General features: G+C 39.9%; 1 protein-coding gene across 2 annotated transcripts in view; it reads left to right on the plus strand.

Moving 5' to 3' along the window:
- CDKL4 (cyclin dependent kinase like 4) overlaps positions 1-9,951 on the plus strand; it is a 52,794-nt gene extending 42,843 nt beyond the window's left edge. For both annotated transcript variants that reach the window (XM_081483205.1, XM_081483204.1), the window contains 4 exons: positions 245-327; positions 2,816-2,872; positions 5,395-5,529; positions 8,095-9,951. In XM_081483205.1, coding sequence (XP_081339331.1) covers positions 245-327; positions 2,816-2,872; positions 5,395-5,529; positions 8,095-8,196 — 377 coding nt within the window. In that variant the 3' untranslated portion in view covers positions 8,197-9,951. The remainder of the gene's footprint in view (positions 1-244; positions 328-2,815; positions 2,873-5,394; positions 5,530-8,094) is intronic.
- The last annotated feature ends 2,638 nt before the right edge of the window (positions 9,952-12,589 follow it).

The following is a 12,589-nucleotide window of genomic DNA, read 5'->3' on the forward strand; positions in this document are numbered from 1 at the left end:
CACGACTGAGGTAACTGAGCAGGCACGCACAAATGACAGTGCAAGCCTCATGTGGCAAAGAGAGTTGGCAGCGCTGATCTTACCTGAGAAGACATAGTTTTTGTGGGGACCAATTTTTCCCAAATCTAGAGGGAATGATCAGGCTCAGTATTTCTTTTACATCTGGACCTTGGAAATTAACTTTTGAAGCGTAATGTTGTTTTTAACTAAATTAATCGTGAGCCATGTGGTTTGTATTTTACAGGAAAGCTAATCCCAAGACATCAATCTATCTTTAAAAGTAACCAGTTTTTCCATGGCATCAGTATTCCTGAACCAGAAGATATGGTAAGTTGCTTGATTTGGGGGTTCTGCTCTTTGTGTTGCTACTTTCTTTAAAGGGGTGGTGGTTTCTCTTTTAATATTTGTGCTTTGGACTCCTGTTCTCCTTATGACACACTGACACAGGTCGAATAAACCATGTGAAAACTACATAAAGTGAACCAGGAGGAGGCTTTAAAAGCTTTTCTGCCCTACCTATTCAAAGATTAATTTAATTTTAAATGTGAAGTGAAAGCATACTTCTTTCCTTCATAAATATGGTGATCCTTTTAACACTCAGGTATCTTTCCCTGAAATAATTATAAAATAATTATTTTCTCATAAAAAGTACTTACTGAAGTTATATTTATTTTGAAAAACAAATGCATTCTCTATTTTTTTCAGCTTCTGAAACCTCAGATCAATACAGACCATCTTTTTACAACATGTATTTTCACATGGAAGGTCATTCCACAAAATGATCTTTACTGTATTGAAATAAAACTGCAAACCCCAGCAATCACCGCTACACCCTCGCTGTGGTCTTTGTCTTTCTTTGGGGATCTGTCAATGACTACCCAACCTTCTTACTCTCTGTAGTCATTGATTTTTTATCTGTGTTACCTGAGTTTGGGCTATGAACTTGAAAACTCCATGTGGTCTGTTGTTGTTGCTAAGTTTCATGTCCAACTCTTTGCAATCCCATGGACCACAGGATGACAGGCTTCCCTGTCCTTCACTGTCTCCCAGAGTTTGCTCAAACTCATGTCCATTGAGTCAATGATGCCATCCAACCATCTCATCTTCTGTTGCCCCCTTCTCCTCCTGCCTTCAGTCTTTCCCAGCATGAGGGTCTTTTCCAGTGAGTCAGCTCTTTGCATCAGGTGGCCAAAGTATTGGAGCTTCATCTTCAACATTAGTTCTTCCAACGAATATTCAGGGTTGACTTCCTTTAGGATTGACTGGTTAGATCTCCTTGCAGTCCAAGGGACTCTCAAGAGTCTTCTCCAGCACCACAGTTTGAAAGCATCCATTCTTTGGCACTCAGCCTTCTTCATGGTCCAGCTCTCACATCTGTACATCACTACTGGAAAAACCATAGCATTGACTATATGGACCTTGGTCGGCCAAGTGATATCTCTGCTTTTTAGTACACTGTCTAGGTTTGTCAGAGCTTTTCTTCCAAGGAGCAAGCATCTTTTCATTTTGTGGCTGCAGTCACCATCTGCAGTGATTTTGGAGCCCAAGAAAATAAAATCTGTCACTGCTTCCACTTTCTTTCCCATCTATTTCCATGAAGTGAAGGAACCGGTTGCCTTGATCTTAGTTTTTTGAATGTTGAGTTTTAACCCAACTTTATTCTGCCTATACAATGAAAGGACTATCAGGGGAGGCTTGTGCCTACTCCCAGTGTGTGGAAGACAGAGTGATGTGGAGGAAGGGAAAATCTGTTAAGCCAGGTCATGATTTACAGCACCTGTGAACCATTGGGTTCAAATGGTCCTGGCTTCTCTAAACACCTGTTCATCTTAAATTTATTTCATATAATACCTTGATTTATATACTGGACTTCTTTTTTATTATGTTTGTTAAGACTCTTAACACATAATGAAAGGTTAAATGTTGAATTACAAGTATAGAAGTTGAATTAATAATAATATTCATAAAACATGTTTAGTTTAAAGACTAAAATACAGTAGTTCCCTGGTGGTGCAGTGAATAAGAATCTGCATGCCAATGCAGGAGACATGGGTTCAGTCCCTGGTCTGGGGAGATGCCACATGCCTCTGGGCAGGTAAGCCAGAGCGCCACAACTACTGAGCCCGCACTCTAGAGCCCATGAGCCTCAACTGCTGAGCCTGCATGCCTAGAGCCCATGCTCCACAATAAGAGAAGCCACCACAATGAGAAGCCCGGGCACTGCAACAAAGAGTAGCCCCCACTTGCTGCAACTAGAGAAAGCCCTCGCAAAGCAACGAAGACCCAGCACAGCCAAAAAAAATGACTGAAAGACAACAAATTCACATGTACCTGCTGCCTAGTTAAGGAAGGAAACTGGTGCCATTAACTTGGAAGCTTCCCCCTCCCCATGTACCCTTCCTCAGTCCCATTCTCTTCCTTGCTTACTATTTGAGTTTTGTGTTCATCATTCCTTTGCTTTCTGCAGTGCTCTTATTCATGCAGTTCAGTGTATTTTCATTAATGTTCAAAGCACCCCTATAAGTAGATTAGGGATCCCTATAAGTGGATATTACGGTACTGAAGGGGACATTTAGAATGAACATTTAGCAAACACCAATTGCAAGATGTTGTAAAATTAAGAAAATAACTTCAGTTTTTTTTCTTACACTATAGTGTAAAATCATGTAAAAATACGATTTAAAAAAAAAATCTTTGAAAGGAATTATATAACCTACTAAGGGGCTTTCTCCAAAGTATTCTTAATACTAATATATTTTAAATATCTGTTACTTTGTTGTTACATTACATTGAAATGCTTTACTCTGTTTCTTAGGAAATTCTCGAAGAAAAGTTCTCAGATGTTCATCCTGTGGCTTTGAATTTCATGAAGGTACCTAAGAATCAATTATAACCATATTGACTGCAAATCATAATGACTGAAGCTGGTAACTCTGGGGCGGGTGAACAGTAGGTCAAATAATGCCAATGTAAAAATATGGTCATTGAGACTATTAATAATTACAATTAAAGGAACATCAGTGGTTTAAACACTAAATCTTTCCAACATATCCTTTAAAATAATGCTGGAGAGGGTGTGGAGAAAAGGGAACCCTCTTACACTGTTGGTGGGAATGCAAACTAGTACAGCCATTATGGAGAACAGTGTGGAGATTCCTTAAAAAACTGGAAATAGAACTGCCATATGACCCAGCAATCCCACTACTGGGCATACACACCGAGGAAACCAGAATTGAAAGAGACACGTGTACCCCAATGTTCATCACAGCACTGTTTACAATAGCCAGGACATGGAAGCAACCTAGATGTCCATCAGCAGACGAATGGATAAGGAAGCTGTGGTACATATACACAATGGAATATTACTCAGCCATTAAAAAAAATACATTTGAATCAGTTCTATTGAGATGGATGAAACTGGAGCCCATTATACAGAGTGAAGTAAGCCAGAAAGAAAAACAACAATACAGTATACTAATGCATATATATAGAATTTGAAAGATGGTAACGATAACCCTATATGCGAGACAGAATAAGAGACACAGATGCATAGAACAGTCTTATGGACTCTGAGGGAGAAGGTGAGGGTGGGACGTTCTGGGAGAATAGCATTGAAACATGTATATTATCATATGTGAAACAGAACACCATTCCATGTTCGATGCATGAGACAAATGCTCAGGACTGGTGCACTGGGATGACCCAGAGGGATAGGATGGGGAGGGAGGTGGGAGGGGGGTCCAGGAAGGGGAACACATGTAAACCCATGGCTGATTCATGTCAATGTATGGCAAAAACTACTACAATATTGTAAAGTAATTAGCCCCCAACTAAAATAAATTTAAAAAATTAAAAAAAAAATTAGTAGAAGATTAAAGAGAATGATTACAGCTGTGATGAACACCATGCTTCTTTTGCATTCATTAGGAAATTTGACAGTTAAGTCAATGTATTCAGACTATGGAAATTTATGAGGATGAATGTGTTCCTTTTAAGTTGGAAGATCAAGAACTATGCTATCCAATAGGGTGGCCACTAGCCATATGTTACTACTGAGCAGTTGAATTCTGGCTGATTAGAATTGAGATGCTCTATATTTCTATGAAAATTACTTTTTAAAAGAATATAAAATATTTCATTAATAATTTTTAAAATATTACATGTTGAACTGATAACCTTTTAGATACACTGGGTTCACTAAAATTCTAAATTGCTTTTTAAATAAATCAGTAGCAGATCAGGCAAAATCAGAACCATGTTGACGCCGAATATAGCCCCTGTACCAGGGTCAAACAAAGAACAAGTTCTAATGAAAAAGCAGAAGAAACTCATCTATGACCAGTCTGCCATTCTTGCTTGACCAGCTGAGACCATGCTAGAAAGTGTGACTCTTCCATTCACCATGGATACTGAAAGCCTTTAGTGGGACGGGGATGGAGATACTAGTATGAGTATCTGTCTTTAACAACCAATTAAGTCATATTTATAGCAATGGCTTCCATACCGCTCATCAGAATGACTACTCATCAGAATGAGCTATTTAAAAATATACATTGCAGTAAATAACCTCAGATTTAAGGAAGTATAATCTCTCTGAATAGGACCTTGGAGTTTATATCTGTAAGCCTCTCCCTAAGTGATTATGATGAACAGCACAGTTTGAAACTCTTCTGATCTAGGAAGTAGAGCCATCAGGGTGACCTAGAGTCAACTGTGTAGACCAGCCTTTGTGCTCGTGCTGGCCACTGCCCAGGTGCTATCCAGGGTGCTAGATTCCTTCAGTCTGAATCTTCCTGAGACCAGGGGCCCCACGCCTCTGAACTCTTAGACTGCCCTTATCACTGCTCCACTGGACCTTACCTGTTTTGTACCTCTCACTGCTCTGACCTGCTCTAACCCAGCATTCCGCAGATGCTGTCCTGGAAGTCTAATTCCCCAACTTTGTTGGCTTGTTAAACACAGATTAAAAAAAAAAAAAAAGGCCACAGATTGCTTGGCCCTACCCCCAGGGCATTTGATTCAGTAGATTTGGGGTTGGACCAAGAAATTAGTATTTCTAGCAATTTCCAGGTGATGCTGATGTACCTGGCCTAGGAACCACATTTCGTGGAGTCCTGCAAACTATTTGCTTTATAAGTGAAACACACCTGACCAACATTTACCTCTTTCAAAACACTGACTGTGCATCAAGTCTGCCCTCAAAAGACTTTGAATTAGCAAAAGTCTATTTATTAACAAGTTTCAAGTTCTGGGTACTATACAAACTCAAAGATTTTCTAAACTTGTATTTGCTCTACCAAGTTATTATTCAAGTTATTATTCAGAGTTTTAAGGTACAGTAACAAAACAGGCTCCTCTTTTTAATATCTTCTTTGCTCTTCCCATCTTCCAAAGGAGTGTCTGAAGATGAATCCAGATGACAGATTAACCTGTGCCCAACTCCTGGAGAGCCCCTACTTTGATTCTTTTCGAGAGGACCAAATTAAAAGAAAAGCACGTAATGAAGGAAGAAACAGAAGACGTCAGCAGGTACCTCGGTTCCAAAGTTAAAGTGCTATAAAAATGATTATTTTCCTTCTCTACCTTTCAAAGGGAGACTAGGCGGGCACCAAGATCTTTTCTTTGCACTGGTTTAGTTGTATTTGTTTGTCTAATAGAAACTGTGATTGATGTAATAAAACCATAAAACTGAAAGTTTCCAGATTGTCGCAAAATCTTATTCCAAGTATACTTAAAGTTACTGCACAGTTCTTTTGTTACACTGATTGGATATCCTCCCCACCAAGTCATGTACCCAAAACACAACGGTTTCATACAACTAAGCCCTGACTACAACTGAACTGAGTTTGACGGGCATTATGAAAGAATCCTTGTACCTTTCTGTAGCCTCCATGTGTACAATAAGAAACGTGACTTTTCTGTTCTTTCACCCGTGGCAGATACCTTAGTCTGCCTTTCCTAGGCTTTTCCTGGTAGCCAAAGACAAGCTCTGGACAGATACAAGAAGATGAAACTCAGATATCTGAGAACCAAATCCTGTCCTAAAATGTGCCAATATTATAGATTAATATGGTGAATATAAAGATAGATGTTGATTCTGTGGGTTATTAGGCAACTACCCTTTACTTGCTTTCAGACAACTTTGAAGTGGAAACATAAACTCCATGGAAGTAGGTTTCTTTGGGTTTAGATTTCTTTTCCCCCTCACCTGCATCCCCAGCACCTAAAACAATATCTGTCACATCAAAGGTACTCAATAAGTAGTATTGAAATAAATAGTGGGTAGCCACTCCCTTCTCCAGGGGATCTTCCCAACCCAGGGACTGAACCTGGGTCTCCTGCATTGCAGACAGATTCTTTACCATCTGAGTCACCAGGGAAGCCCAGTAAGTAGGTAAACATTACTTATTGATAAGTCAAGATGATAAGTTTCCGTTTCTCAGAAAACTGACAACCATCACATTTTGCGTTTGCTTAATTCTCCACCTCTGATCTAATTTTCTGTTCATCTATCTTCCCATTAGCATCTTTGCCATAAAGGAAGAAAGTGGTCTCTTTCAATAGTTAAAATAGAAGTTTTTTGGGAGAGAAGGATCAAACTAATCAGTAAGATGAAATGTTAAGATGATGTCTATGTATCCAAAATCTTTATCCAAGATAAAAATCCAAATTTTTATTACATAGGCCCTTTAACTGTTCAAGTTATGTGTTTGCGAGTTCAAGCCCAATGCAGTTTACTTAACCAAAAAATTCGGGTTTGTTCAAATTTGAAATACAGTGTGAATTGTGTGTAAAAACACAGTCCCCTCAAAAACATCTCACCAGCTCCTGGACCTTTGTCCTGGGAGAGGGGATGGGCACCACTCCACCCTGCCTCTTGGTCCCTAATCCACTTTCCACTGCGCTCGCCCCCAGGTGGGTGGGGATGCTGCTGTCCCTTGATATCTCCAGTTCACAGCTGCGCTGCCCTTTCTTGAACACTTCATAACTCAGCTGATCCCGATTAGGGACTTTACAGGAGGCCTTCCCAAAGACACAGGACAACAGAAGGAAAAGAAACACCAAGAGCAGCATGCATCTGCTGCTGCTAAGTCACTTCAGTCGTGTCCGACTCTGTGCGACCCCATAGACGGCAGCCCACCAGGCTACCCTGTCCCTGGGATTATCCAGGCAAGAACAATGGAGTGGGTTGCCATTTCCTTCTCCAATGCATGAAAGTGAAAAGTGAAAGTGAAGTCACTCAGTCGTGTCCGACTCTCAGCGACCCCGTGGACTGCAGCCTACCAGGCTCCTCTATCCATGGGATTTTCCAGGCAAGAGTACTGGAGTGGGGTGCCATTGCCTTCTCCAGCATGCATGTAGAGAATTTCATTTACAAAGATGATGTCATGTTCTCTATCCTAGCCAGCTGCAGCCTCTCCATCTCTTGTGGTAGCACCTCCAGAGTGCCCGCCACGAGACCATGCCTAACCATCTCCCTCCATCAGGCGGAGATGGAGAAGGCCCAGGGGCAGCCTGACACACCAGAAGGCCCTGGAGAGCAAGGCCAAGAGAAAGAGATGTCTTCCAAATTTTGATTTTCCTTCTGAGCACCCACCTTTTTCCTAGACATCTTATCATATCAGAAAATAAAGTTTCTGTATGTCTGAGTACATGACCAACAATCTCCTTAAGCCTAAATATTGTTTAAAGTTGATAGTAAAGAGATTTTAAATCTTTGCTGTTCTGCCAGTATCCTAAAATTAATATCTGAAGTTAAAAATCTGAGATGAGTAAAATGTAGACTCTTGCACTTGTTGTTTAATAGCTGGTGGGAAGTTTTCTTTTAAATCCTGACCAGATACTCAAAAATGAATTCATTGAAATAGATCATAGTGGATCCCTGAGTATTCTAGAATGAATAATATAAACTAATTTTCAAGTATCAGAGAACCACAATTTTTGGAAAAGTAACTCTGTTTAATTTTTTAAATAGATGTCTTTTGACATCTTTGTACTGTATGTATCCTTTTGTTTTACCATCTTGAAATCAAACTGTACCAATAGGAGTTGTCTTCAATTTACTTTCTTATTTTTGTCTTGTTCTGCTATTAGAATCAACTGTTGCCTCTCATACCAGGAAGCCACATCTCCCCCACACCTGATGGAAGAAAACAAGTCCTCCAGTTAAAATTTGATCATCTTCCAAACATTTAGTTCTTTCAAGTGGAAAGTAATTTAATACGTATACACATTTTTGTACCCAAGAGATAGGGAGTCTCAGTGTTTCAGATGCAAATGAGCCATATGAAAATTAAGATGCTTTCTAGAATTGTTTTGCTCTGATCATTACTGATTCCTCTGCCTGTGCTTTTTACATGCCAAGTTTATCTTTTAGAACATTTTCTATAAATGTTAACAGCGTTTGAAACTGCACATATGGAGGAGAGATTTTCGATTTTATCAGAGCAGCCCCTCTTGAAGCAACATGTATTGAGAATTTGTGAGCTTATCCTTTGATTTATGAAAAAGAGTTACATATACCATCTTGCTTCAGCTGACCACATACAGTCTTAGAGCAATATCAGATAACTTGCCCAGCCATTGTTTGTGTAAGGAATGACATTATATTTCTGCATTTTAATTCGCTCTTGTTGCAACCAGTTCTGTTGAAGTTAATCCTGGTATTTTATTCTGTGTTTTTATATTGGTGTAGGAAGAGAACCTTGAAATGTCATCTAGGTTTATCCCTTAATTCCAGGGCAGACTCTATTTTCTCTGTCTCATAAGACACTGACAATTCTATTTTTAAAGCTAGCTAGAGAACATGCCATACATTTACATAGAAAATAGTGGATGAACTGCAAGGAATTACCATCTTTGTGACATCACGCCCTAGAATAACTGACTGCTGAGCCTTCTGCTGGCCTTTGGTGCATCACAGTTCCTTATCCTTTTCTCCTCCTGATTAAGCCATCTCAGTACCTAAACCTATCCTCCTGGGTATGTTTTCTAAACAGCTCGTTGTCAACACTCTCTTCCAAACGTTTGCATCCATATGCTCGATAAACTTGTCATGGTCAGGTCCAGTTTGTAAACACTTCTGAGAGTAGGAAGATTATCATTCAATTAACTTCATTTTGTGTCTCTTGTCAAAAAAAGACACAAACAAACAAAACACCTCAATAAGTGAGTTGAATTTATGTTGGGACATTTTCCTGAGTAAACTTGACACACACACATACATGTGTGTAAATATATATTTATAATTATAAATTTTGAAGCATCAGAGTAGATCTCTTTTATCCTGGACATCTAAAAATGGTACAGACTGTTCGGAAGTACTTTTAGTTTGCTAGTAAGGAACTCATGTAAAATAATAGCATGAGGAAAAAATAAATAAAAATAAAATAATAGCATGAGGCTGACTATCACTGTCTGGCATAAAGGCATAAAATAGAAGCATCTTTATCAATAAATATTAAGATTATTTCATTAACTTTTTTCTGCTTCTGGGTCTGACACGCGTACCTGAACACTGTCAAATGTTGCAAATACACCTAATTCCAGAAATTCTTTGTATTTGACACCAAGACACCAAGCATAAGTTGTTATTAAGAAAACACAGTTCCACCTCATGTTCATCTCTAAAAGTCTGCTGCACATATAAACATGGCTCTATGAACTTTCAGAGAATCTCATTCAGTTACTTGGGTGCATCTGTTTATTAAGGAGTTATGACATCTAAACAATAGTTCTGTGCTCACTAAAGATATTTGAGGTGGGCTTATTTGACCATTTAATATTCTTAGTGTGAATATAGCCTGCTTAGGATCTTCTTTATTTTCATCTTATTATCAGAATGTGCCTCTTTAGAATTTTTGCATTTTTAGTAGGATGATACCACAGGTACAAGGACAATGAGTAATAAAAGATAAAAGCAACATTGATTAAAGATTTTTTTTTAGCTTTCGTAGTGGTTTTTTTTTTAGTGATTTAAGCCTTCTTATTGCCAAACCATTCATGCTACTCAAGCTCACCTAAATGTGAACTTACATGCAGAAATTAAGACAGCGCAAGACCCCATTATCCATTTTATAATTGTGCTTCAAACAACAATGGAGTTTTGGGCAGAGGTTGGTTGGATAACTGTCTTCCCTTAATTTTTGCTTACATTTAAGAATCCATTCAAACTAGCATCTCTCCCTCCATTCTGTTCCTTAGACAAATCCATCATTTAGGTATCACTGGAGAGACGAGAGGTGAAAGCATCTAATGTTAGAAAAATGTTCCAGTGTAGTCATATTACCTTGAAGAAAAGGAATCTTCTGATAGACATTGGCATGCTTATCTTTCCCTGGGTGGTCCAGGCCACGGAGCACCTCAGATGCCTGGGCCGCTCAGGGGCACACATCTCGAAGTGTGACTCTTTACAAAGTGCGGATTTTTCACCTCCATACTTTGCAGACTCCCTGGAATTTCTCAGCTGCGTGGAAGACAGCTGTACTCATGCCAGAATTAAGTAATGACTTTTGTAAAAGTTCTCCTCAGCAAATAGACTTGTTCTTTGCAGAAGCCCGCATGATTCTATAACCATGCATTACCTTTTACAACCTTGCACACTTTTTGGCTTACATGGGGCTTGTCTCACCCGTGCCAGCTTCCAGGCTTTCTAATTTACTTATAGAGCTCTTTCCCAGGGCTGTCCAAATACAACACCGTCATGGTGAGTGACACCATCTGAATACTCCTTTCCTCCACAACAGTGTGACCTCTTGGTGCCCTGGTTTTCTCACACTTGCCACGCACACATACCTGAGACTCTCCAAGTTGCTCTCTTTCTTTCTCTCTCCTTCCTCCCTTCCTTCTCTTTCATTCTTCTTTCTTTCCTTCCTTTCTCAGGGTACTTTACAGACAATTAAAAATGCAGACCTTATTTATTCTTAGTGCTGCTGCTTCTTCAGGGAAGAAGAAAGTATAATACATAATACATAGAAAGGACATCTGATTCAACTTGTATCAGCCCCGTAGGCCTCTTTGCTTGGACTCCGTCTTTAGTCCCCCCTTTGGTCCTGATGATATATCCGTGCAGTTGTTCTGACGTGCTCCAACCACAAAGCCCTTGAGGGGGTCACTTTTTAAAGATTGTTTTAACAAGACTGAACCACTAAAAAGTGGTATTCAAGAGGCAGCTGTCAAACGCTTTGGATTAGGGAGGTGACTGAGTAAAGGGAAACAGCAGAGTGCCCAGGCAGGGGTGAAGAAGTGAGCCGAGAGAACATCCCTCTGCTAAGGAGCTCTCTCACTGTCCTTGAGTGCTCTTGCACATTCCCCAAACTACAGGACATAAGAAAATTAATATGTTCTTTTTAATAAGATGAAAAATTTTCAGTTGCAAACATGTTGTAAGGTCCTTGTTCATACTTGCCGTAGAGTTACAGTTTTTTAAAAAGGCGGCACTTTCTTTGTCATTTGTTCAGTTCAGTTCAGTCGCTCAGTCATGTCCAACTCTTTGCGACTCTGTGAATTGCAGCACGCCAGGCTTCTCTGTCCATCACCAACGCCCAGAGTCTACCCAAACCCATGTCCATCGAGTCGGTGATGCCATCCAACCATCTCATCCTCTGTCGTCCCCTTCTCCTCCTGTCCCCAATCCTACCCAGCATTAGGGTCTTTTCCAATGAATCAACTCTTCGCATGAGGTGGCCAAAGTATTGGAGTTTCAGCTTCAACATCAGTCCTTCCAATGAACACCCAGGATTGATCTCTCTAAGGATGGATTGATTGGATCTCCTTGCAGTCCAAGGGACTCTCAAGAGTCTTCTCCAACACCACAGTTCAAAAGCATCAATTCTGCGGCGCTCAGCTTTCTTCACCGTCCAACTCTCCCATCCATACATGACCACTGGAAAAACCATAGCCTTGACTAGACAGACTTTTGTTGGCAAAGTAATGTCTCTGCTTTTAAATATGCTATCTAGGTTGGCCATAACCTTCCTTCCAAGGAGTAAGCGTCTTTTAATTTCATGGCTGCAATCACCATCAGCAGTGATTTTGGAGCCCCCAAAAATAAAGTCTGACACTGTTTCCACTGTTTCCCCATCTATTTTCCATGAAGTGATGGGACCAGATGCCATGATCTTAGTTTTCTGAACGTTGAGCTTTAAGCCAACTTTTTCACTCTCTCACTTTCATCAAGAGGCTGTTTAGTTCTTCTTCACTTTCTGCCATAAGGGTGGTGTCATCCGCATATCTGAGGTTATTGATATTTCTCCCGGCAATCTTGATTCCAGCTTGTGTTTCTTCTAGCCCGGCGTTTCTCATGATGTACTCTGCATATAAGTTAAATAAGCAGGGTGACAATATACAGCCTTGACGTGCTCCTTTTCCTATTTGGAACCAGTCTGTTGTTCCATGTCCAGTTCTAACTGTTGCTTCCTGACCTGCATACAGGTTTCTTAAGAGACAGGCCAGATAGTCTGGTATTCCCATCTCTTTCAGAATTTTCCACAGTTTATTCTCATCCACATAGTCAAAGGCTTTGGCATAGTCAATAAAGCAGAAATAGATGTTTTTCTGGAACTCTCTTGCTTTTTCGATGATCCAGCGG

This window comes from Giraffa tippelskirchi, chromosome 4, assembly GCF_054371585.1.
Source record: "Giraffa tippelskirchi isolate mGirTip1 chromosome 4, T2T-mGirTip1v1.2.pri, whole genome shotgun sequence".
In the NCBI taxonomy this organism is placed as follows: domain Eukaryota; kingdom Metazoa; phylum Chordata; class Mammalia; order Artiodactyla; family Giraffidae; genus Giraffa; species Giraffa tippelskirchi.